This window comes from Heptranchias perlo, chromosome 18 (assembly GCF_035084215.1).
Source record: "Heptranchias perlo isolate sHepPer1 chromosome 18, sHepPer1.hap1, whole genome shotgun sequence".
Taxonomy (NCBI): domain Eukaryota; kingdom Metazoa; phylum Chordata; class Chondrichthyes; order Hexanchiformes; family Hexanchidae; genus Heptranchias; species Heptranchias perlo.
The window spans coordinates 13,909,884-13,936,945 of NC_090342.1; the positions used below are offsets into that span (position 1 = coordinate 13,909,884).

Here is a 27,062-nt window from a genome sequence, read left to right on the forward strand (position 1 = left end):
TAGTTTAACATCTCTTCTGATGCTTTGCACCTCTAAAAATGTACTGGACTGTCAGTCTAGGTTACATGCTCAAGTCCTGCTCACTATTTCCATCTCCCTCCTGGCTCAATGCCATACATATATTGTGCAGTCAGTTTAAATCATGACTTTTGTCTATTGTAGAAAGTTCTATAGGGACTGATACTTCATTTTATTAAACAAAATTAATATATAATTAAAATGCAGCAAAAAAAGACAAATAATTCCACAGATTTTGATTGGTTCTATCTCAGGAAATAGTGCCAAGCAACTCCAAGGCACAGATTGGAAAAAGAAATGCAAATGAATGAATTTTGTTCAGAAACCCGAGAAGTATGTCTAATTACAAAATAAACATCAACTAAAACAGTTTTGCACAACGCCTCCCTCCCAATAAAACAAATCTTGATGAATACAATTAACCTATCAGCATATTCACAGTTACAATACAACTCAGGTAAAGTTGCCTTTTGACAAGAAAGTGCTTTCAAGAAAAAGACAAAACCAAAAATGAATATTTTTTATTCCAAATTATTGGTGCTCTTTGATAAAGACTCATGTGTGTGTTCAATAATTACAATTGCAGAACAAAATAAAGTATCTATATTGTGGCTTCATTACAAGATTTTAATGAAAAGGTACTTATTAAAACATATTAAACATTCCCAACATAAAACAGCATGCAATCAGTCATATATTCGTTCAGCCACATATTGAACTTTTCAACTAACATTTAGTATTAAACAAACTACACCCACTTGACAATGTTATAGGTATGAATATCTGCTATTTTGATTAAACAATAAATGCAACATTTTGTGAGTTAAATGGATACAATCAACATTTCAGCAAAAATGAAAAAAAACATGAATAAACTTTAAATGTTAACTTTATCCTAACCGGTGCTTAAAGCAACGGGATAGAATGGTTTTCAATCAAAAGGATTCTCTTCCCAATAACACTATAACATAGTTAAAAGTTTCTCTTCTGTTCACTGCTTTGTATAGTGAGGAGGGCGTAGCTGTATGGAGTAAGCTAGTTTATGTTTATCAAATAAGCAATTTCCTCCCATTTTAGAATCTATAGTCATAACATCTGGGAGCCAAAAAAAGGTAACAAGTATGATTTTATTTCTTTTCCAACAATTTTGTCACAGGCAAGGATGACGTTTTCTTCCTCATCTGTTCCAATGTTCCAGATTTTTTTTTAAACACTGCAACCTCCCAGATTAAAAAAAAATTGATTTATGTTAAAAATTCAAGCACAAATTTCAATGATAGCACAAAATGCGGTTATAAGTAACTTAGAGCTATATCTCCCCCTTACTTTATTGATCTTAATAGATCCAAATGAAAATGATGAGTGTGCACAATTTTGCTCAAGATGTCTGCAATTTGAATCTGTTATAGGAATGAAAGAAAAATAGCCAATGAGAAGACATCAATAATTATGTCTTTTCACATTGCTAAATTGGCACTTAACATTCCAACTGACAAAAAATTCTCTAATCCAGCTGTGCAGTATGCAAAAATTGCACTTACTGGCTTCACAAAAATACTGATTTACTACAAGTTGCAGTGTTCACAAGGGAAGTCCCACATTTAAAAGAGATAACCAGTTAAAAGAAATATTGCTCAGGCATTGCATTTGTTAATAACAGAAAATCCAGGTACAAACATTTACAGTTATTTAAAACTTTTTTTTACAGCAGTAAATGTCATGAATTTACTATTAAATGATTAATGGCATTGGGATTCTTGAGCTGATGCTAAAGAGTTGATCTCAAGAATAGATAACAACAGTATTATAATTTATAGGGCAACCAGATGATAATTTTTCAAATTCAAATTAAATTGAACAAAACTTTGGACTGTTTATGAATTTGTAAGAATCAAAAATTGCACTTTATAGTACATTGTTTTATTATTAGTGATAGCTTATCATACACACTCATTTATAACGGAGAGCATACATTTGAGAAACCAATGGTAGACAACATTTTTCAGCTGTGCTGAACCTGCCTAATTAGTATTCTGCAAAATACTACTCCACCGGTCCATAGTACAACAATAAGATCTGACATATTAAAGATTAATTTTAATGGGAAGAAAATCCTTTAAATTTTAAAATAGCATGTAGAATTGATGTATGAAAATAGAATGTTGTAGTTATCTAGCAAGCAATCCCAATTAGTCAATAATAGTATATATATTTATGGCACCACATTTTTAAGAAGATGTTGACATGTTTTGCTTCTATATCAATTTGTCTTAATTAATTGTGTTATTTACTTAATGTCCCAGGTACACAATGCTATAATCAAAAAGGAAATGTGTTATTACCAGTTCTACAGAAAATACTTTTAGTTGGAGAGAATAATTATTTACAAATGTTACTTCAATAAAAAATATAAAGCTATAAAGGTGCAAAAGGCATACTGTGCATATTAGAACAGTTTATTGACATTCAAAAAAAATTACATAGAATGTACAGCACAGAAACATGCCATTCGGCCCAACAGGTCCATGCTGGTGCTTATGCTCCACATGGGCCTCCTCCCTCCCTACTTCATCTAACCCTATCAGCATATCCTTTTATTTCTTTCTCCCTCATGTGTTCATCTAGCTTTCCTTCAAAATATGCTAGTTGCCTCAACGACTCCTGTGGTAGTGAGTTCCACATTCCAATCGCTCTCTGGGTAAAGAAGTTTCTCCTGAATTCACTATGAGATTTATTAGTGTGACTTTCTTATATTTATGGTCCCTAGTTCTGGTCTCCCCAGCAAATGGAAACATCTTCTCTGTATCTACCCTATTAAACCCTTTCAGAATCTTAAAGACCTCTATCAGGTCAGCCCTCAGTCTTCTCTTTTCTAGAGAAAAGAGTTCCACCCTGCTCAATCTTTCTGATAGGTATAATCTCTCAGTTCTGGTATCATCCTAATAAATCTTTCTTGCACCTTCTCCAGTGTCTCTATATCCTTTTACTGATATGGAGACCAGAACCGTTCACAGTACTCCAAGTGTGGTCTAACCAAGGTTCAATACAAGTTTAACATCACTTCTATGCTTTTCAATTCTATCCCTCTAGAAATGACCTTATTAAATTGCATTGCTACTTTTAGTGATTTGTAAATCTGTACATTGATGTTTTCATTTCTGATATTTCAGTTAGAATAATTCTCAATTTGTTTTTTGTGCAAAGTTATGATTGTACCTTATTACACATAATATTAACCCTGAATGGGAAGAGATGAACTGAACTGCACAACACCTTTAGTGAAGGATGGTGGTCATCAAGTGACCGAGGACAAGTCGTCTCTTATACAATGAATTCACTGTGCAGCTAGTGCCGAGAAACTCCTATTATCTTGCATGACATTCAACCCTATGACACGAGACACATACTTTTGGATTTACTTTTCATTATTTTGGATGGAATCTCCATCATGTTCTGACAGATACCAATTGTATATCACAGGACACTGAAACTGTGACAGCAGACAGTTGTTCTTTTGTACCCAAATCCAGCTGCCTGTCACATGACAGTTCCTGTGTTCTATACAGTGGATTTTAGATATTTATTGATCCGTGGAGGTTCTTCTGCTCATCAACTCTAATTTTGGCGGATAAGTTGTGGAAACGCCGAGAAAACGGCATCGTTTATCCATGGTTTTCATGAATTTTATGCCACATTTATGGCAGACAAGCTGGAGAACCTTTGCAGAAATCCATCCCCACTGTTCTAATCAGTTATTTCATTTGGTTTTAAAGTTATTTAACCTAAAACAAATTTTATATTCTGGTCTAATGCTAAAAAATGTTCCCTCTCTTTATATAACGAGCTCACAGATGTGAATGTGAGTTAATACCTCAATTTTGTTTGTATCCCTACCGCCCAATTTTGCTAAAGTTTCTCATGATTGGCCTTTTAAAGGATTTTGACAGCTCTTAATGAACAATTTTTACTCAGCTTTTTACAAATGTATTATGCATTAGCAGGACTTGGAATAGCAGTAAAAACAGAAAAGATACTACTTTCATTCGGTTTTGCTCCCATTTGCTTTTTCATTAAGCTTTACACATAAAGGACAATATGGGCTTTAATTCAGTTCCATATGTTATTAAAATAGTTGCAAAATTAATGTCATGCCAGGCATAGGAATACAGGAACAGGAGTAGGCCATTCAATTAGATCATGGCTGATATGTATCTTAATTCAATCTAAAGGAACTCTCTAGCTGCACTGGAGTGTCAAAACCAGCCGACAGAACTGGAAAGATTATTGATCCCTGCTCAACATGAGAGCCAGCTGAACATGGATTGATGCACAAATCACCCCTACAGGGATAACTTTCCACTTTTAAAAGCTGAGTTTTTCCTCACTGGTAAGACAAATTACATATATTTTTTAAAATAGTAGTTACAATGAGAGTGCTTCAGATTGACAGTATTTCCCTCTGGAATATTGTTCTGCTTTAATATTATAAAAACACTAGCATGATCAGCACTGGTCAGTGAATGGTTTAACCCCTTAACACCCAAATAGATTAGAAACACTAGCATATTTTTTCCGACTGGGCATAAACTCGACTGGAAGTTGAAGGGAAAGCACACACCTGATCTTTAGTGCACTGACCCTACTTGTGATTCCAGAGGCAGCCTTGTTAGTATATTGAGCTCTCAATGTTGATTGGGAGCTTGCCCATTGCAGGGCAGGATGTCAGACGTTATTACCAGATTTAAAGCATGCAGCAGCTTAAAGGGGCAACCCTCGTGGTTTCTGGCCTTCCAAGGCAAGGCAGCTTCTTTGGTGGTTCACAATATCTGGAAGGTAATTTCAGATGAGGCCATAGGAATTCTTCTACAGAAGTGAGGCACAGTAGGAGGCTTTCTTCCAAATGGAGCATTGTGGGACCCCCAGGCAAATTGCATAACTAGAATGGCAGAAGGTAGCTATCAGCATAAGTGCCATGAGCATCATATTGTGACCTGGATTTAATGCCAGGAGAAGTTTAAAGACCATACCAGCTTGGTCAAGGTTGGAGGACTTACTCTTACCATTCACTAATTCAGTGCACTAAGCACCTACAGTTACCCTCCACCCCTCACACTGAGTATTTTCAGTGCTGGCCATGAATGCCATTATACTGAAGGGTACATTAAACATCACCAGTCTTCTCCTGGAACTGTTCCTTCACTTATAAAATCAGCCCAAAGAAATCCTCCCATGTAAAGTAGCTGAATGATGCAGGGACATATCATCATACCAACTGTGGGCTGCATGCTGATAGGGTATCAGTTTTTGCCCAATTTTCAGCTGAAAATGATCAGAAAATCCAGGCTACTACTTATTTGTTCACAGCCTTCTTGTAATACAATGTTTTTTTTAATTCTGAAAAGGTTCCAAAATTCCATATTTCATGATATTTGAAGTGTCATATCTGTCGGGCCTCTGCACATATAACAAATGACCATTTGTATGGACCGCTGAAACATCTTGAGCAACATCAATGTGACTAGACAAAATGCAATGAGATAAATGATATACAAACTATAAGACAGTTCATTACAGGTTTGTATACAATTTAACTAGAAATAACTGTCTTGGAAATCAAATAGAATAGGAATTAAAGAAATTCCCCATCCCTTTTTAAAAATGTAAAATTAAAAATAACAGGTTTGTGCCACAGGTGCTTATACATCCATGTCTTTGGATTTCAGGCCTCCTGGACCTTTTACTGGAGCTTTGGAGGCATTCGTCGTTTTGCTGTGCCAGTCTGTAAGATGAGCCTCGTGCAGAAGCTTCTGCGTTAGGTACTTCTCCCGCTTAATTTGCTCTTTAATCTTTTCTGGCACGTCAGGAATCCAGTAAGATACAAGGAAATTCACCCCAAATACAACGTGCTGAAAAAAAGTAAAAATAAATGTATTAAAAATTATGTGTCCGTATTGAAAATTGCCTGTAGCATTACTAATTGGTACATGATAACCTTGTGATCATGTAGTAACCACTGACCCATCACATCCCATCAATCAATTTCCACATGAAAAGCAAGGCAGGTGCTTTAACATTTATTTTTTTAAACCTGTACTTCCCATTATTTGTTTTAGCCTACTTCCCTATTTTTTAATTATTTACTCAACTTTTATTTTTTGCCTTCTGCTTTCTAAAATTATTTTTAATGTTTTCATTTAAAACATTTTATCCCCCCAAGCAGCCATGTCCCGACCCACTCAGGCTCTATCTTCTACCCAATCCAAATGTCCCCTCCACTTTGAGCATGGCCATGCAGTGAGGCCCCGGCCCACTTAGCCTCTCTGCTCTCCCAGGCCAAAGCCGTTTCTCCCCTTTCTCTAAGCAAAGGAAGAATGGAAGAAAAAGAGTGCAGACAGATAAATTCAAAACTGTATGAGAGCCATACACAAAGAGAAGACAACAAAAGAGCAGAAAAGAAAGGAAAGTGTTACAGAGAGAGTAAGAAAGACTCAAAGAGAAATATATTCCGAGATGACAAGAGAAAGTGGGGTAGATTTTCCAATTAGGCCTACCATCAGTCATTAGTTGGAAGGTGCGTTATTAGCACCCACGTAAACACTAGTGTGCAGCCCTCACCTGACTTGACACACAGTGTGGGCAAACTCCTGGTCTATAATTGGGCCTCGCGTTGTGAGCTCTTAAAGAGCTGCTGACAGAGAGTGACAGGTTCCATTCTGTCTCTCCTTTTAACTCCGTCTCCTTCTCCCTTCCCTTCTGTGTCTCTCTAATCAATTCCCTCTCTGTGTGTCTCTTCTGCTTTCTTTTTCTCTCTTCCCTCTGTACTTTCTCATATTCTTGCACTTCCCTTTTCTTTCACCTTTATGATTAATTTCTTACCCTATCCTTTTCTACTTTTTGTCTCTCTCTTTTTTCTGGTTTACTTAAGAACATAAGAAATAGGAGCCGGAGTAGGCCATATGGCCCCTTTGAGCCTGCTCTGCTATTCAATCAGATCATGGCTGGTCTTCTACCACAACTCCACTTTACTGCCTTATCCCCATATCCCTCGATTCCTTTTGTATCCAAAAATCTATCGATCTCAATCTTGAATATACTCAACGACAGAGCTCTCTGGGGTAGAGAATTCCAAAGATTCACAGCTCTGAGGTGAAGAAATTTTTCCTCATCTTGGTCCTAAATGGCCGACCTCTTATCATGAGACCGTGACCCCTAGTTCTAGACTCTCCAGCCAGGGGAAACAGCCTCTCAGCATCTACCCTGTCAAGCCCCCTCAGAATCTTATAGATTTCAATGAGATCACCTTTCATTCTTCTAAACTCCAGAAAATAAAGGCCCATTCTACTCAATCTCTCCTCATAGGACAACCCTCTCATTCCAGGAATCAATCTAGTGAACCTTCGTTGCACCCCCTCTAAGGCAAGTATATCCTTCTTTAGGTAAGCAGACCAAAACTGTACACAGTACTCGAGGTGTGCTCTCACCAGAGCCCTATATAATTGCAGCAAGAGCTCCTTATTCTTAGCCTTTATTGCAAAGGGGTTGGAGTATAACGTACCATTTGCCTTCCTATTTGCTTGCTGTACCTGCATGTTAACTTTCTGTAATTTATGTGCAAGGACACTCACATCCCTCTGAATAACAACATTTCTTAGTTTCTCACCTTTTAAAAATATTCTGTTTTTCTATTCTTCCTACCAAAGTAGATAATTTCACATTTCCCCACGTTATACTCCATGTGCCACCTTCTTGCCCACTCACTTAACCTGTCTATATCCCTTTGTAGCCTCTTTGTCTCCTCCTCACTGCTTACTTTCCCACTTAGCTTTGTATTGTCAGCAAACTTGGATACATTACACTCAGTCCCCTCATCTAAGTCATTGATATATATTGTAAGCAGCTGAGGCCCAAGCACTGATTTTTGCGGCACCCCACTAGTTACAAGCTGCCAACCCGAAAATGACCTGTTTATTCCTACTTTCTGTTTTCTGTTCGTTAACCAATCCTTGATCCATGCTAATATATTACCCCCAATCCCATGAGCCCTGATCTTGTGTAACAACCTTTTGTGTGGCACCTTATCGCATGCCTTTTGAAAATCTAAATATACTACATCCACTGGTTCCCTCTTATCTACCCTGCTAGTTACACGCTCAAAAAATTCTAACAGTTTTGTCAAACACGATTTCCCTTTCATAAAACTGTGACTCTGCCTAATCATATTATGATTTTCTAAGTGCCCTGTTACTACGTCCTTAATAATAGATTCTAGCATTTTCCCTACTACTGATGTCAGGCTAACTGGCCTATAGTTCCCTGTTTTCTCTCTCCTTCCTTTCTTGAATAGCGGGGTTAACATTTACTACCTTCCAATCCACAGGGACTGTTCTAGAATCTAGGGAATTCTGGAAGAATTTCTCTCTCCTCCTGCTGCCCTCTCTTCCGTTTCAATGCCTTGCTTCTCTCTCTCTTATTGCCTTTTCCTTACCTGTCTCACTCCCGGTTGGCTTTGTTTGGGGAGAAAGTTGTCACTGAAGCTACCGAACAGCCAATGACCACAGGCACTCAAAGAGAAAGTGGAAAAGTGGACTCTGCCACTACGGCAACATGGGGAGTGTGGAAGGGACTGGAGACGGCAAACTCCAAATCTACACACGCGCAGAATGGCTCCCACAAGGTGGCATGCTTTAGAAATATAGCCGTTTCTGAGACACTTTGCCTCGTGGTCCTTATTCTACACCATCTTCCCAGTAGTTAGTATTGTAAATTACTTACCATTCTGGCACTTAAACTATTGGATCACAAGTTCTCAAATTTGTACAATAAATTTGCAAACTCGCAAAAAATTGCAAATTTGCATCAGGATACCCATCTTTGGTGTAATTCCTTCTCTTATAAGAAAGCTAATTATAGTTTTGTGTGTATATATGTGTGCCAAATGTATTTCAACAAAAAGCACACATATTTTGTTCATGTAATACTCAAAAAGCAGCCCATTAAGTTGCTGAGTTTCTAAAGACAATGTACATAGTTAAACAGCATTCCACATTGAAGAGATCAGGGCTGTTCATCGACTGTGGTCCTGACTCTGCAGATTTCCTAGCATGGGGTTATAAGAAGAGCTAGCTGATCCCATTCATGCAGCTTTCCACACAATGTCTGTTTTCACCTCTGTGCTAAGTGAAAATAATGTTTGATGTTACTATATTCAAATTATAAACAATCATGATAAATCAAATTATATTTAGTTTTTCAATGCACATTTAATCAATGTTACAAGTAAATGCCCCACTACTCATTTGAAGCAGTAGGTGACAGCATAATGATGCCAAAAAATATCACAGGTGAAGGTCAAAAATGATAATTCAAATGTGAAATAACATTTAATAGTCAACAAACCAGCAATATATTCCAGAACTCATACAAAGACATACACATAATGCTACCAAGAACTGCCTTTACAATACAAAGAATATTTTTTTTCATGTCATAGAGTCATAGAGTCATAGAGTTATACAGCACGGATAGAGGCCCTTCGGCCCATCGTGTCCGCGCCGGCCATCAGCCCTGTCTACTCTAATCCCATATTCCAGCATTTGGTCCGTAGCCTTGTATGCTATGGCATTTCAAGTGCTCATCCAAATGCTTCTTGAATGTTGTGAGGGTTCCTGCCTCCACAACCCTTTCAGGCAGTGAGTTCCAGACTCCAACCACCCTCTGGGTGAAAAAGTTCTTTCTCAAATCCCCTCTAAACCTCCCGCCTTTTACCTTGAATCTATGTCCCCTTGTTATAGAACCCTCAACGAAGGGAAAAAGCTCCTTAGTATCCATCCTATCTGTGCCCCTCATAATTTTGTACACCTCAATCATGTCCCCCCTCAGCCTCCTCTGCTCCAAGTATTCCCTCCTAAATGCGAAAGGCTCTTACCTGTGCCACTGGTCATTCCATTTACTGACATGGGTGCCATGTTATTGCTCAAACCACAAATATTACATGGACAAAAATAACCAAAAAATACTTCTCACCTCCATAACAATAATAAAGGCTAGCTTGGCAGCCATTACATGCCAGAAGTAAAGGCTGTGGTGATACTGCAGAGGATGATCAGGGGGATATCGGAGGTCACGGTACCTAACACAAAATGAAAACCACTGCGTCATTCTAAGTGCACAACATCAAAAAACCATGGAGGTAACATCTTTGCATATGAGACACCATCAGGAGTGTGTTAGTAATAAAAAGGTGATCAGAACCACGGAAATGAATGCCCTGATCAAATTGCCGTGGGATACAAAATTAAAATCAAATTTCTTCCGATTTAATTTGGATCTGTGCTTCAATAAGTTCTTCTCGCTTGGATCTGCTGAAACTTACATTGTAAGTTTATAGGTTCCCAAGGTATATGCTGAAGGCTATGAACGGAGTTATATTTTGGTAACAGCAGGGCCCTACTGTAACACAGTTTTGAACTAGATGTCGAAATTAGACATTTTGTGACTTTATTTACTTGATGTTAACAGTAATATGAGGCTGTGTTCATTCTATGGGGTAAATTTTATGAATTAGCACTTCTGAAGCATATTGGGAATTCTGGTGTAGAGATCAGCATATCCCTCACAATTTTTCGCCCATAATGGATGTTAAATTGTGTTGGTCAAACTGACTGAATTCCAGATATGTGCTCCTGTTGCATCGACATCTTCTCCAGAATGTTCATTCATAAAATTTACCCCTATATCCTGAACATAAGTTGTTTGAATGTGAAAGATCTCATTCCGTCCATTGTACTGCAATTTTATTAGTGATCTGAATGCACAGCAATTTTAATTAGTGCAAGGGTTAAAATATTTAATTGACTGAATAAGCTTCTGACATTCACTATTCAAGCTCATACATGAAGAATGGCTACTTCATGCTGGCACCTGTCTTGGTATGAGTTGCAATCATTGGGCGAAGGGGAGCAAGGAGAGACAATTAGAGGTGAAAATATAAGAAAAAAAGCACCAGTCATGACAATCACAGCCTTTGTAACAAAAAAAGCACCAGTCATGACTGTGCTTTTTTTGTTACAAAGGCTGTGATTTCCACATAAGTCAATTACATAAATATATGTTTAAAAAAATTAAAAGTCACAATGGATTAATTTTGATTTTTTGTTGAAGGAGGGCCAGCTGGGTGGCTGACGCACATGGAAACCGATCACCACGACCAGGAATTACCTCAGAGCTGCTCCCGCTGTAACTTCACCAGAAGTGTGGTGGAAACTCCATTTATGAGTGTATGCAATGATGGTGTGGTGGACCATGTCAAAAGTGGTTGAGAAGTCGATGAGGATGAGGAAGGATAACTCACCCTCCTGATGGCCGTAAAAGTGACCATGAAGCAGTCAGATTGTTGTAAAAACCCACCCGTTTCATTAATGTCCTTTAGGGAAGGAAACCTGCTGTTCTTTCCTGGTCTGGCCTATAAGTGACTCAAGTGGTTGACTCTTAACTGCCCTCTGAAGTGTCATAGCGATCCTTCAAGAAGGTGGTCCACCACCACCTTCTCAGAGCAACCAGGGATGGGCAACAAATGCTGGCCCACTTGCCACAATGCCCACATCCCAAGAATGAATTTTAAATAAAGCATCATGGTCACAGTCATGGAGGATGTCATTTATGACTTTGGTTAGAGACGTTTCGGTGCCACGGCAGGGGCAGAAACCTGATTGGAGAGATACTACAGCAGATCATTAGTAATCTTCCTGATGTTTGTCCAATTAAGACTTCCTCGCCTATTAGGACTTTGGCCTGCAGGGTTATAGAATCATAGACGTTTACAACATGGAAACAGGCCCTTCGGCCCAACGTGTCCATGTCACCCAGTTTATACCACTACGCTAGTCCCAGTTGCCTGCACTTGGCCCATATCCCTCTATACCCATCTTACCCATGTAACTGTCCAAATGCTTTTTAAAAGACAAAATTGTACCCGTCTCTACTACTGCCTCTGGCAGCTCGTTCCAGACACTCACCACCCTTTGAGTGAAAAAATTGCCCCTCTGGACCCTTTTGTATCTCTCCCCTCTCACCTTAAATCTATGCCCCCTCGTTATAGACTCCCCTACCTTTGGGAAAAGATTTTGACTATCGACCTTATCTATGCCCCTCATTATTTTATAGACTTCTATAAGATCACCCCTAAACCTCCTACTCTCCAGGGAAAAAAGTCTCAGTCTATCCAACCTCTCCCTATAAGTCAAACCATCAAGTCCCGGTAGCATCCTAGTAAATCTTTTCTGCACTCTTTCTAGTTTAATAATATCCTTTCTATAATAGGGTGACCAGAACTGTACACAGTATTCCAAGTGTGGCCTTACTAATGTCTTGTACAACTTCAACAAGACATCCCAACTCCTGTATTCAATGTTCTGACCAATGAAACCAAGCATGCTGAATGCCTTCTTCACCACCCTATCCACCTGTGACTCCACTTTCATGGAGCAATGAACCTGTACTCCTAGATCTCTTTGTTCTATAACTCTCCCCAATGCCCTACCATTAACGGAGTAGGTCCTGGCCCGATTCGATCTACCAAAATGCATCACCTCACATTTATCTAAATTAAACTCCATCTGCCATTCATCGGCCCACTGGCCCAATTTATCAAGATCCCGTTGCAATCCTAGATAACCTTCTTCACTGTCCACAATGCCACCAATCTTGGTGTCATCTGCAAACTTACTAACCATGCCTCCTAAATTCTCATCCAAATCATTAATATGAATAACAAATAACAGCGGACCCAGCACCGATCCCTGAGGCACACCGCTGGTCACAGGCCTCCAGTTTGAAAAACAACCCTCTACAACCACCGTCAATCCAATTTTGTATCCAATTGGCTACCTCACCTTGGATCCCGTGAGATTTAACCTTATGTAACAACCTACCATGCGGTACCTTGTCAAAGGCTTTGCTAAAGTCCATGTAGACCACGTCTACTGCACAGCCCTCATCTATCTTCTTGGTTACCCCTTCAAAAAACTCAATCAAATTCGTGTGACATGATTTTCCTCTCACAAAACCATGTTGACTGTTCCTAATCAGTCCCTGCCTCTCCAAATGCCCGTAGATCCTGTCTCTCAGAATACCCTCTAACAACTTACCCACTACAGATGTCAGGCTCACCGGTCTGTAGTTCCCGGGCTTTTCCCTGCCGCCCTTCTTAAACAAAGGCACAACATTTGCTACCCTCCAATCTTCAGGCACCTTACCTGTAGCTGTCGATGATTCTAATATCTCTGCTAGGGGACCCGCAATTTCCTTCCTAACCTCCCATAACGTCCTGGGATACACTTCATCAGGTCCCGGAGATTTATCTACCTTGATGCGCGTTAAGACTTCCAGCACCTCCCTCTCTGTAATATGTACACTCCTCAAGACATCACTATTTATTTCCCCAAGTTCCCTAACATCCATGCCTTTCTCAACCGTAAATACCAATGCGAAATATTCATTTAGGATCTCACCCATCTCTTGTGGTTCCGCACATAGATGACCTTGTTGATCCTTAAGAGGCCCTACTCTCTCCCTAGTTACTCTTCAGTGTACAGAATCCCCGCAACCAGTAACAGGGGCATGCCCCAGATTCCATTATTGAGCCATGCTGATTGATTGATTATTAACTGTCTTGGAGTAGTGCAGACCTGTCTGGTTCATGAATTAGATTGGCAAGTGTGCCATGGAAGGTTGACTTGATTCTAAATTTCCATCATCAGATGTGCCACATTGGAGCCATCTCAACCCTAAAAAGACCCCTTGTAACTTCCTCCTCAAATTTCATCGATTAAGGAGATAGACCATTGGACCCGAAGTTCAGGAGGTCCCAGATGCCATGTATTCATCACCAGGCCATTATCAATGCGCATTTCCAGCAAATTGCGGTGGAAAAATAAGACGATCTGAAGGGTGAGGAAAAAAAATCCAATCCAATTCTCAATGTGAGATGCAATTTCTGGGCCATTGTTATTTATAGTAACAGAACCACTAACCTGCAGGTAGTATCGGTTGCAGGGTCAAACCAGTAAGGTACTACAATGGGCTTGCTGAGATTACTGAAGTCAGTGACTCTGAAAACAGAGAGAGTACTATTGATGTAACCATGCATGGTTGGGCTACTATGCTCTCCATAGGGTTGCACTGATAGTGTCCAGTAGTAAACAAGCCTGGGAATCATATCAGATGTAAATGCAATGATCAATGCCTATTAACAAAAAGAAAAAGGCAAGTGTCATTTTTAAAGACCAATAGAAAACAAAACAGCGTACAAAACATAAATGTTTTTAGCTATCTTTTTCTTTCTATTAAAACTCACTTTCCTCGTATTAAATATATAATAGTGGATAGAGGGAGTCACAAGTCTGAAGTATCATCTCCAATTTCAAATGCATATTGAAAGCAAAATATAAAGCCCATCATCTGATTTTGTGAAGCGTATTTAATAGTGTATGACTCATCGCACAATTTTCTTCCCTTTTCTCATGAAAGTGCAGACTCACGTTAAAGTTCCAGAGACAACAGCAGCCCATCAGAATCTTGCCCAAGTGATTATTATTCACATCTGAGGCTGGTCAGTCAATATCAGCAGGTTATTTGAACCAAGGATGACCTCCCAAAAGAGCCCAATTCTGTCCTCTTCCGAAATTCATGCGCACCCTTTCTAGCAAATGTCACTGGATAGTGATCAGGAATGGGAATAGTTAATTTTTTCCTCTGCAAGTCTGGAAGCAAGAAGCCAACTGTATGACCCCTTCTTTTGCCCTGAGTTTCAGCCAAAACTGCTCAGACCTGCTATTGTAGTTGGGACTTAAGTCATCATCACCATCATCAACTTGCATTTATACAGTGCCTTCAATATAGAAAAATGTCCCAAGGTGCTTCACAGAAGCACAAGGAAAAAAAGTTTGTACAATGGTCAATACTGCACAATGCAATTGGTGTATTTACACAATGCATCATTAGCGAGAGTGCCTTTAAAAATCAATGAATTTCTAGTCTTGTCACTGCAAATTTGTTCTTCTCTGGAGGCATCTGTGTTTAGTTATGTCAATTATTAGATATTACTACAGTGAAACCTGTAAGTTAGGGACATCTAAGGGACTTGCATCAGGTATCCTCTATTTACAGGTGTCCTTATTTTCAAAATGGTCATTATTTTTATTCGTTCATGGGATGTGGGCGTCGCTGGCGAGGCCGGCATTTATTGCCCATCCCTAATTGCCCTTGAGAAGGTGGTGGTGAGCCACCTTCTTGAACTGCTGCAGTCTGTGTGGTGACGGTTCTCCCACAGTGCTGATGACGTTTCGTAGCGAGATTTTACAACTGAGTGGCTTGCTAGGCCATTTCAGAGGGCAATTAAGAATCAACCACATTGCTGTGGGTCTGGAGTCACATATAGGCCAGACCAGGTAAGGACGGCAGGTTTCCTTCCCTGAAGGACATTAGTGAACCAGATGGATTTTTCATGGCCACCATTACTGATACAAGTATTTTAATTCCAGATTTTTATTTAATTAATTGAATTTAAATTCGCCAGCTGCCGTGGCGGGATTTGAACTCATGACTGCGGATTTTAGTCCAGGCCTCTGGATTACTCGTCCAGTAACATAACCACTATGCTACCGTACCCTATGTACAATAAACCGGATGTGCCAAATATCCCAGGATTGGCTGTATCTCCTGCAGCGTTTCTTGTTTTTTTCATCCTCACTTAGGATGATATCTAATTCTGGAGCCCAGCCAGAGGAATGTGATTTCAGTTCATTTTCTGTTTGATGGGTTTCTCAGTTCATTGCCATCCCAGGGTCCTTTTTCATTGAGGGAGGGATGTCATGATCCTGGGATCTGCTATGTTGGCAGCCTGCACAGGGCTGTCTTTGGGCTGCTGTAGGGCCGGAGTGCCTGGGAGCTCCCAGCCAAATTGGGGGCATTAATGTCCTACAGATCCCTGTCCGGGACCCCCTCCCTTCATGTGCTGCAGCTGCTAATGTTTGAAGTGCTGGGATATGATTAGGGCACTGTTAGCAGCTCATCAGTATCTGATGTACTGGTGGAGTGAGATGTAATGTTGCTCAGTGCAGTTCCTGGATTTTGTCGAACGGCGAGTTCCTTACCCAGCATCCATAGCAACAAAGAAACTGCTCTATCCCTGGGATAGAGCCATGCAAGCATTCAATCCAGAGATAAAGCAGTCTTTCTGCCGCTATGGATGCTGGGTAAAGAGCTCCCCATTCCAAAAAAGCTGTTTCTTTCACCCGCTGCCACCTCGCACTGAGCTGTGAGTACCGTGTTTTAAGTTGTAAATGGACGGTGTATTGAAGGCTATCCATAGTTTGCGAGTGTCTGTGGTTTCAAGGTGCAACTTGTATCTGTCAATGTAAGTTATTTGGGACTGTCAGTAAATGTCTGTTCTTTTTTGCAGGTATCCCGTTTATTGGGAGTGTCTGTTTGTGCAGGTTTCATTGTTTCAGCAACAATGCAAACAGCGGTGAGATACTATTTGTTCTGATTAATACAAATCCTGCTTTGCTTCAATTTACTGAGTTAATCATATTTGTATGTGTGTGTATATACTCTTAGTACAGAAGGCTATAATTTTCTATAAAGACTATATATAGTCTAAAATATTTAATGTTTGAATATTTTTTACAAGAAAATTGTAGCCATCTGTACTAAGTGTATAAAATACTGTCAAACAAAAGCAAAGATGAGTCTTTATCAATGAACATATATTCAGGCAGCAGCTTTCAGGTATCTACCAAGTTTGTAAATCACTGGCTTTTGGGAGATGCATAATATCAGCTCAGGTGGGTGGGCTGACTTTGGTGTCTTCCAAGGGAAAAATCAGACAGGGTCCCAGTGGTGTGCTAACATTCACTGCTACAGAACAGGAATGGATGCAGGATCAAATTCCACTTCACTCAGTTCCCAATCTAGGCTGTGTTGAGTGGCAAGGCATTGAGTAGGGACTGATATCTTCCAAAGGGGGAAGGTGGAAAATCAGCCAGAACAGTCTCAGTTGGGTGGTTTCTACAGGAAGTTTGGGGGCAGGCTAAAGTTTCAGGTGTCCGCTCAGGCAGATGAAGGAAAAGAACAAAAAAACTTCCCATAAAAATAAAGTTCAAAACATGTCAATGGAAATGACTCTTCCTCCAGTTTTATATCCCTCCTATTGGGAAAGAGGTAGACTGTACTTTATTTCTATATCTAGCAGGTTGACAGAGAATAAACAAATTGGACACTGCAATGAAGAACACCTCGCATGGTGGCCAATGTACTTTGCCACTTGGCTGTCTCAAAAAAAAATTCTATTTAAAACTCCTCATGTAACTGCACATAGCTATACTTCTTGTACATGATAAAACTATTAGGCATGAGTAGACCAGATAATTGACTGCAATACATTCTTAATTTCTTACGTGATTCAAAGCTATACTCCACTCACGTTTGTCACAGCAGCAAAAACAGCCACTCCGTGTAGAATTGGCAGCCAGGCTCCAATGTCTTGTGCTTTAGCTGGTATAATCCGTCGATACTGCGTGGTCATTTTCCAAGCATCTACACGTATTTCAATGATGTTATTAATCAGTGCCAGCAGAGGTGCCAGGGGAAATGACGCCACAAAGATGGTGGCGAAACCAAACTGTATAACTGCAAAATGAACAAAAAGGTCAAATTAATTCTTTAAGCATCATTTTGTTTGCTACAAGTTTTCTGCTCTGTTAAGTATACAGCTGCTGCCAAGGATCACAGGCAAATGTTCTGGCGGTGCAGAGTCCATGGCACAGGAATCTCTTACGTTCAATACTTACTCTCGGTTAGTCTGGAAAGATCCAGGATTAAACATGTGAAGGAAGGTATCTTTATGCAGTGCATGGTTAACATTGAGACTATTTTGAGAAATAGTAAAGGGGTATTGTTATCATAAACAGTCCACTGTGGAAGAGCATGGCCAATAGACTGTGTGTCCACCCCAATCTGTTCAATAACGCTATTCATTTACAGCATAAACGGTGCAGTCTTTACACAGAAGCTTCTATATGAAGATTGTTAAATCTGACTTCACAAATGATTTGATTGAGCAGATTACCTCATAGTTCACTAACGTGTTCCTCTAGAATCAACTGCCTAATTCAAACAAGAATTTCTGGCTTGCATGACTGCAATTACAGAGGGTGCCTATTTAAGTGAAATTAACAAACCCACTACTGGTCATCAGGCTGGTGTCTGCATGCTATCTTAGCATCTTGTATTATGTAAAATCCCTCATAACAATACACAGGTCATGTGAGTAATGACATTAGCTATAACAGGTCTCTCCTCTATTTTGAAGAGATAAAATAGTCAAGAAAAAGTGATGTATTTTTCAGATTTTATATTTTTGCCACCAAAACCCATACACTGACAGTTTTTTGAACTCCTGACTTCCCTGTTATATTTATAGGAATCAAGCTGTAAAAGTGGAATCCATAACACGTTTCAAAATTATCAGCCAGACATTACCATGGGGGTGATTATGACCAAATAATCAGACACTTGAAGCTTTGCAGTGTTCAGAAACAATTCTATCATAATATGCAAAGACTGCAGCATGCACAGTAAGAGAGCATTCCCTCATGCAGTGAAAGCTAAATATATCAAGAGGTCCTGGTGAGACTAATCTTACATGGAATTATATAGAATGTACTGCACAGAAACAGGACATCCAGCCCAACAGGTTCATGCCAGTGTTTATGCTCTACACGAGCCTCCTCCCTCCCTACTACATCTAAACCTATCAGCATATCCTTCTATTCATTTCCCTCTCATGTGTTTTTCTGGCCATCCCTTAAATGCATCTATGCTAGTCGCCTCAACTACTCCTTGTGGTAGCGAGTTCCACATTCTAATCACTCTCTGGGTAAAGAAGTTTCTCCTGAATTTACTATTAGATTTATTAGTGACTTCCTTATATTTATGGCCCCTAGTTCTGGTCTCCCCCGCAAGTGGAAACATGTTCTCTACATCTACCCTATTAAACCCTTTCAGAATCTTAAAGACCTCTATCATGTCACCCCTCAGTCTTCTCTTTTCTAGAGAAAAGAGCCCCAGCCTATTCAATCTTTCCTGATAGGATGATACCAGAACTGAGAGGTTATACCTAGTAAATCTTTCTTGCACCTTCTCCAGTGCCTCTATTTCCTTTTTATAATATGGAGACCAGAACTGTTCACAGTACTCCAAGTGTGGTCTAACCAAGGTTCAATACAAGTTTAACATCACTTCTATGCTTTCAATTCTAACCCTCTAGAAATGAAGCCCAGTGCTTGGTTTGCTTTTTTTTAAAAAAAATGGCCTTATTAACCCGCATCGCTACTTTTAGTGATTTGTGTATCTGTACCCCGAGCTCCCTCTGCTCCTCCACCCCATTTAGAATCTTATTATCCAAGCAGTATGTGGTCCCCTTATTCTTCCTACCAAAATGTAATACCTCACACTTGTCTATATTGAAATTCATTTGCCAATTACAAGCCCATTCTGCAAGTTTATTAACGTCTTTCTGCATTTTGTCGCAGTCCTCCTTGGTATTAACTATACCCCCTAATTTGGTGTTGTCCACAAAGTTTGAAATTGTACTTCCAATTCTAGAGTCTAAATTGTTTATGTAAATTAATAATTTACATAATCATTTGGAAATTTAATAAATTTAGGCAAATTTATGAAAAAAGTTAAGCAAAAATAAAAATTTTCTGTATTTTAATTTCTTCACTATCAAATCCAAACTATATAGGTTAACAACAGCAACAATTTGACCAGGGTATTTCAGTTTGAAAGTTGCACAATCCTTCCACATGAATATGCAAAACACCTGAATATATTTTTACTCCGGAGTGGTGCCACAACTGCTTGTGAAACAATTTTATAAATCATTACATTTAGGTCAATGTTGTCATCTGCTGGCAGAAACAGAGCACTACAATAATCATTAAAACAAATGAAAGGTGGCAATATCCTGAAAGGGGAGTGAATTTCCATTTCTCATGCTCATTCCTGGATATACGTCATTCTTTTTGTTTACAGTATAATATATTGTAGGGGAGGTTGTCCGCCTGAATGCTCCTGGCACATGCCACGAACGCATCTGCAGGAATTATGCACACCCAGCCCATGATTTTCTGTCCATTAAAATTAGTGGATGCAACATCATGGACTGGGGGTGTGCAGTTTCTGTGGTACATTAGGAATGCAGAAGCAAAAAATCTCCTCTTTGAGACCTACGGAACAGATTGTAGGCACGGAATAACTAAACTGGATATTTGTATCATTAAATGAAACACATTAACTTTGCTAAATAACACAGTCAATATATGAATATTCAATCCAAATTTTCCTGGTGGTGTTGAATATAATTGCTTTTTCCTATGAATGTATTGATAATGTAACAATAGATACTTATTTTTTACCCAAACTGCTTTCCCTTGGAGGGACAGGATTCATAGGTAGAGATGTTGTCTTAAATAAGTGTGTCCTATGCCTCTTGTATCCTGTCTCCTACTCACCCATGGATGGCATCTGATCTCAGATGCAAATAGTAGCAGGACCTATCTAAGCTGCTATCTAAGCATTACAGAATAGTTTTAATTATTCCAAGGAGCATTAAGTGGGAAAATTTAAATGGCAGTTGTTGTTACTCTCACTTCCTATCATAGGTGTAACAGCTTTATTAGCAAAAGTGCAAATATAATAGCAGTGGCATTTTATTTGATGTCAGTCAAACAAGAAGCTTTCCAGTAAATATTATACAAAAATAAAAACGTACCCATTTCCAGGTATTCATAAAACAAGCCCAACTTTGATATTGGTTGCAGCTGATAGTCTTGCTCCCATCGGGGGAGCACATTTTCTGAACTTTTGGTACAGTAGCGACCAATAAGATTCTTTAACCACCTGTACAAAAGAACAATACACAGTTGATAAATTGTGTCAAGGTTTTATATCCAAGTGAATGGAAATCTAGAGCTACTGAATGTGTGCAGACAGAATCAACATAAGGAACACTCAGCACAGATTTAGAAACATCAGCCCATGCCTGAAAAATTTACTGGGATTCATTGACGAGATAACTAAATTGATTGATGAGGAAAATTTGGTGGATATCACCTGCTTGGATTTTCAGAAAGCACTTGATAAAGCGTTATTGTTGGAACTCCTGTCTTTTGGATGAGATACTAAACCAAAGCCCTGTTTTCCTGTTCAGACGGATGTAAAGAATCCCATGACATTATTCAAAAGAAAAGCAGACAGATCTTCCAGTGCCCTGACGAACATTCATCCCTCAACCAACACCACCAAAGTGGATTATCTGATCATTTATCTCAATGCTATTTATGGGACCTTGCTGTGTCCAAATTGTCTGGTGCAATTGCAAGTAAAACAGTGTTAACACTTTAAAAATAATTTATTGCTTGTGAAGTGCTGAGGACATGAAAAGCTCTATATAAATGCAAGTTCTTTTTTCAAGAATATTAAAGCTCGTACAATTAATGGCAAATTAGCTAATTAAATTGTAAACTTCAAACTTAGAAAATAGGATGTAAAAGAGCTCTAGAGAGCAGTGACTGGTTGAGATCTGCAGATATCTGTTCCAGGTCCCCTACCCTTCACACTATACATAATCAATATGGAGGAGTATTTGTAGTGTTGTAATGTGGCCAGGAAATGAGTGGTAGTATTTTTTAAAAACTGGACCAATTAAGCGGATGAGTCAAGAAATGGCAGATTGACATAAATGCAGATATGTGGAAGGTCACGTAAGGTGATATACATTTACACATTTGAACAAGAAACGTGAAATATAAGGTGCACCCTACATAAACTCAAGCTCATCCAGAACTCTGGCCGTCTGCATTCTCTCAACAAAGTCAGGCTTATCTATCATTCTTGCCCTTGCTGACTTCCATTGGCTCTCTATCCTTCAAATTCTTCTACAGTCTTTCTCCTACCAACCCAGTTCTATGTTTCATCTCTCACACTCCGATCCTTCAACTCAGATATGCTGAGGGTTTCTCATTCTCTCTGCAATTCTCTCCCTAAAACTTCCATCTTCGTACACCCATCCTCACCTTTAAAAGCCTCCTTAAAACCTTCCTCTACAAACACACCTTCAGCTATCTCCCCTAATTGCCTTCCTACTCGGGTCTGACGTTGAATTTTGGATTGCCTTGATATGTTTTGTTATGATAAAAGGTGCAATATATAAAATAAGTTGTTTTTGATTTGAGTACAGAACCAGAGGATGAAAGCTCAAAATTAATAAGTGTCAAGAAAAACTAGAGATTAGAAAAGGATCGTAACATAAAGGATCGGAAACCAAAGTTTAAAAAAATACCATATCATGCGATATCTTTTTCTCAGGCGATTAAACGGTTTGGTTAGGTAGATTCCATGACTGAGTGGATTATGCGTAGTGTGTGGAAAAAGTGAGTCGGATGAGATGAACAGCCATGTATACCTTATACTTTTGTGTTCTTTTTGATGAACAGAAATGAATAAGAAGTTATGAATATCCCTTTGTATGGTATTTGCATGTCCATACAAAGCAAACCTACCTTTCCCTTCATGCATCAGCTCATTTGGCTAAATGCTATTTTTAGCTTTTGACCTGGGTACTGGGTGGCGCAGGTTGTCAATGCACATTATTTTATTTACAGAATACAGGTTTGAATGCATTCCAGAGAGATTGAATGGAAAGATTTCTTTCTCTAGCTCCTGTAAGTCCCAAATAGGATGCCATTGGATACAATGCTGTGGCACCAAATTAGTATCAGACACAAATTTGGACAAACTTACTATGAGTAGCTATTAAGGATAGTTGGAAAGGAGAATTGCAAATGTGCTGCTGGCAGCCATTTGCAGGAGTGATGAATTTCTGGAGCAGTGAATGAAATGCAAGAGCCTTTGCCATAAGAAAATAGCACTTAAGCCAAGGTAGTAAAATGATCTATAGAGCACCATTCCAACTGGATTGTTATGCACACTTAAAACAATTGTAATGACTACAGTACCTACAAAACTATCTTTAAAAATAGTTCTTTTCATTTAATGTAGAGAAAAATAAACATCTCAACCATTCTGTGTGGGGGAAAAAATAGTCAACTATTTCCAAGGATCCGTTAGAAATATTGGAGGTAGTTTTCATGTCCGCTGCTTGGGTAGTAAATCGGTGGGATGGATCGCCCGACTGTTAAAGAAACTGTCCAATTTTCATTTCCAATTGTTCCGCATGTATTGGACACCCTCTGGTACCTCGTTCAAGTGGCTGCTATTTATATGCTAGTCTTGATAATGAGTGTTGACAGGCTATTTGACTATTAGGGAGGAGACAGCCAAACTGATCCCTGCTTTCATCCAAATAGGGGCTCATTTTTCCCTCTCTAACCCTAGGTAATGAGGCCGATTAAACTACCTGACCACTACCAGCTGAGATCAGTGAGCTCAGCATAGACCAGGTATCAAACCTGGGAGCTTCCAATTCTGGAATGCGTCAGTTATTCGTTGCATAAATTTGATAAACCATTGGGGAAACCCACACAACTTAATTGTACCTCTGGATTTCACCTTAATAATAAAAGTAATTGCCATATGTACTCACTGAGAGAGCGGGAGGGAGAGGCGCGGTCGGAGGCGAGTCAGCACACGGCCCGAGAGAGCGGGAGGGTGAGCGACGCGGTCGGAGGCGAGTCAGCACACGGCCCGAGAGAGCGGGAGGGTGAGCGACGCGGTCGGAGGTGAGTCAGCACACGGCCCGAGAGAGCGGGAGGGTGAGAGGCGCGGTCGGAGGCGAGTCAGCACACGGCCCGAGAGAGCGGGAGGGTGAGAGGCGCAGTCGGAGGCGAGTCAGCACACGGCCCGAGAGAGCGGGAGGGTGAGAGGCACGGTCGGAGGCGAGTCAGCACACGGCCCGAGAGAGCGAGAAGGTGAGAAGCGCGGTCGGACGCGAGTCAGCACACGGCCCGAGAGAGCGGGAGGGTGAGAGGCACGGTCGGAGGCGAGTCAGCACACGGCCCGAGTGTAATGTGCCTCAGTTTTCTGATGATACAAAGCTAGGTGGGAATGTAAGCTTTGAGGAGGACACAAACAGCCTGCAAAGGGATATAAGACAGGTTAAGTGAGTAGGCAAGAAGGTGGCAGATGGAGTATAATGTGGGGAAATGTGAGGTTATTCACTTTGGTAGGAAGAATAGAAAAACAGAATATTTTTTAAATGGTGAGAAACTATTAAATGTTGGTGTTCAGAGAGACTTGGGTGTCCTCCTACAAGAAACACAAAAAGTTAGTGTGCAGGTACAGCAAGCAATTAGGAAGGCAAGTGGCATCTTGGCCTTTATTGCAAGCGGGTTGGAGTAGAAGAGTAATAAAGTCTTACTACAGTTGTCCGGGGCATTGGTGAGTCCTCACCTGGAGTACTGCGCAGAGTTTTGGTCTCCTTACCTAAGGAAGGATATGCTTGCCTTAGAGGCGGTGCAATGAAGGTTGACTGGATTAATTCCTGGGATGAGAGGGTTGTCCTATGAAGAGAGGTTGAGTAGAACGGGCCTATACTCTCTGGAGTTTAGAAGAATGAGAGGTGATCTCATTTAAACATATAAGATTATGAGGGGGTTTGACAGGATAGATGCTGAGAGGTTGTTTCCCCTGGCTAGAGAGTCTAGAGCTCGGCGGCATAATCGCAGCATACGGGGTCGGCCCTTCAAGATTGAGATGAGGAATTTCTTCACGCAGAGGGTTGTGAATCTTTGGAATTCTCTACCCCAGAGGGCTATGGATGCTGAGTCATTGAATATATTCAAAGCTGAGATAAATAGATTTTTGGACTCTAGGGGAATCAAGGGATATGGGGATCGGGCAGGAAAGTGGAGTTGAGGTCAAAGATCAGCCATGATCTGTTTGAATGGTGGAGCAGGCTCGAGGGGCTGTATGGCCTACTCCTGCTTGTATTTCTTATGTTCTCATAATATAAGATGAATCACTTACCTTCCAATCAAAAAACTTGGAAAAAGTCCATGAATCACATATAAGACCCTTGCCATCAGTCACTGTTATTCCCAGAGATGGGGAAATTTGATTTCAATGTGTGTTGACTGTTCCATGCAGTACTAATATTGTGCACACACAGGGAGTGAGAGACCAGGAACTGAGTGTGGGGAGCATTGCACAGTTGAGTGCACTCCCCAGAGTGAGGTTCAGTACCATGCACTACACACAAAAGATGATTTGCACATACTTTCAATGCTGAAACAGTGATCAAAATTTTTAATCCTATACACATGTATGGACAGTAAAGACCAGAGTAATGGGGGTTACAACAGGTTTTCATTTCTTCCCATTAAAATATCACTGTGTAAATTTCTATAATCTTTTGAGCTCAACAATGCATTAACTTACGGAATAAGAATTTCTTGAACATTGTTCCATATTGCTTTCCCTCCCATCACAATCAGCAGTTGGGTTGATAGTTCTACAAGGCAGCCACCTGGGTCACACTGTAAATTTCACATAGCAAAAATTAACCTTTCCCTGGCTGAGCAGCTTACAGGAACAGCTTTTAAAAAAGTCAACATTTCATAAAAATGATCAGAAAAAAATATACCTCAGAGTCTCCGCAGTTGACAAAGAAAACAAAGCATCTAATTTTACGTGGTTTATATGGATTTTCATAAAGAACTTGATTAGGTACCATATAAGAGACTTATGACAAAGACAATGACAAATGGAATGATGGGGAATATGGCCAAATATATTGGAGGGCAGAAAGCAAGGGGTCAGGGCAAAAGACAGTTTCTCAGTATAGAAAGTGTGGTGACTGATATTCCAATGGGATCTAGGGTTGGGGTGGCTCATTATCATAAATAAATGATCTGGACGTAGGAATTGAGGATATAATATTGAACTTTGCTAAAGACACAAAATTGAGGGGTATGGCAAACTGTGACAACTCAAAGACTACAGGAGGACATAGATAGGCTGGGAGAATGAGCGGACAGGAGGCAGATGAAGTTCAATGTAGAAAAATGTGAAATAATAACAAAAGGAAATAAAATTTTAAATTGAGCGGAGGATCGGTGAAACCAATCTGTGCAGATACACAGGTATCACAAATGCTTTTTCTTCATTCCTTTTCTAGATTTTGCCTCTCACTTCCTTAGGCACCTGGCCCAGGATATCAGTAAATGGAACGCTTGATTCCAAAACTCCCATCAAATGGCTTGTGGACAACACATAATTACACAAATGCAATTAAAATATCTACTCCTATTAGATGGCACAGTATGTTAATTTTCAAATGCATCGTGACAGCGGGTTGTAGAACATTGATTCATGTCAATCGGTTCTTATATGGTGTGTTCTCAACCTTGTTTATGCTGTTGGGAGAAGCACTCAATTTCATCTTGGTACATTTCCTCAGAGAGGAAAATTGGCAGCTGAATCACTGTTAAGATGTTCTCGTGCACTCCTGTGACTGACAAAAATCTGTTTTGGTCTATGCTAAATTTTCACTTGGGATTCTTTATTGATGGAAACAATAGTTTTTTTGGGGGTGGGGGGAGGTGTGGGGGTGAAAAACCTAGGAGCGCTGGTGAAATCTTCATTCCTTGTGCAGCCAGGATTACCCCACCTGTTGGGGCACGGACTTGCAAGGTTATCTGGAGTAGAGTAGAAATAATTTCAGTTGCACATTTACCCCTCCAGGTCCCACTTGTCTGACTCAGAAATTGAATAACACAAATATTTAGGAAGTAAGTAGATCCATATTCAAAAGTAATATTAACTATTTACTAATTTGATGTTGTGAAAATTATTTATTAGCACAAATGTGTCAATAAATTTTCTTATTAATTCTCAGGTTGTGGGTGTCGTTGGCAAGGCCAGCATTTATTGGCCATCCCTAGCTGCCTGATAGTGGTTTGATACAACTAAGTGGCTTTCTAGGCCACTTCAGAAGGCAGTTAAGAGTCAACCGCGTTGGT

At 39.9% G+C, this 27,062-nt stretch overlaps 1 protein-coding gene across 4 annotated transcripts in view; it reads right to left on the reverse strand.

Moving 5' to 3' along the window:
* Positions 1-524: 524 nt before the first annotated feature.
* ano6 (anoctamin 6) overlaps positions 525-27,062 on the reverse strand; it is a 158,268-nt gene continuing 131,730 nt past the window's right edge. For all 4 annotated transcript variants that reach the window (XM_067999412.1, XM_067999413.1, XM_067999415.1 and 1 more), the window contains 6 exons: positions 25,480-25,577; positions 20,855-20,982; positions 17,501-17,706; positions 14,049-14,260; positions 10,042-10,147; positions 525-5,924 (listed from right to left, as the gene is read on the reverse strand). In XM_067999412.1, the coding sequence (XP_067855513.1) occupies positions 5,715-5,924; positions 10,042-10,147; positions 14,049-14,260; positions 17,501-17,706; positions 20,855-20,982; positions 25,480-25,577 (960 nt within the window). In that variant the 3' untranslated portion in view covers positions 525-5,714. The remainder of the gene's footprint in view (positions 5,925-10,041; positions 10,148-14,048; positions 14,261-17,500; positions 17,707-20,854; positions 20,983-25,479; positions 25,578-27,062) is intronic.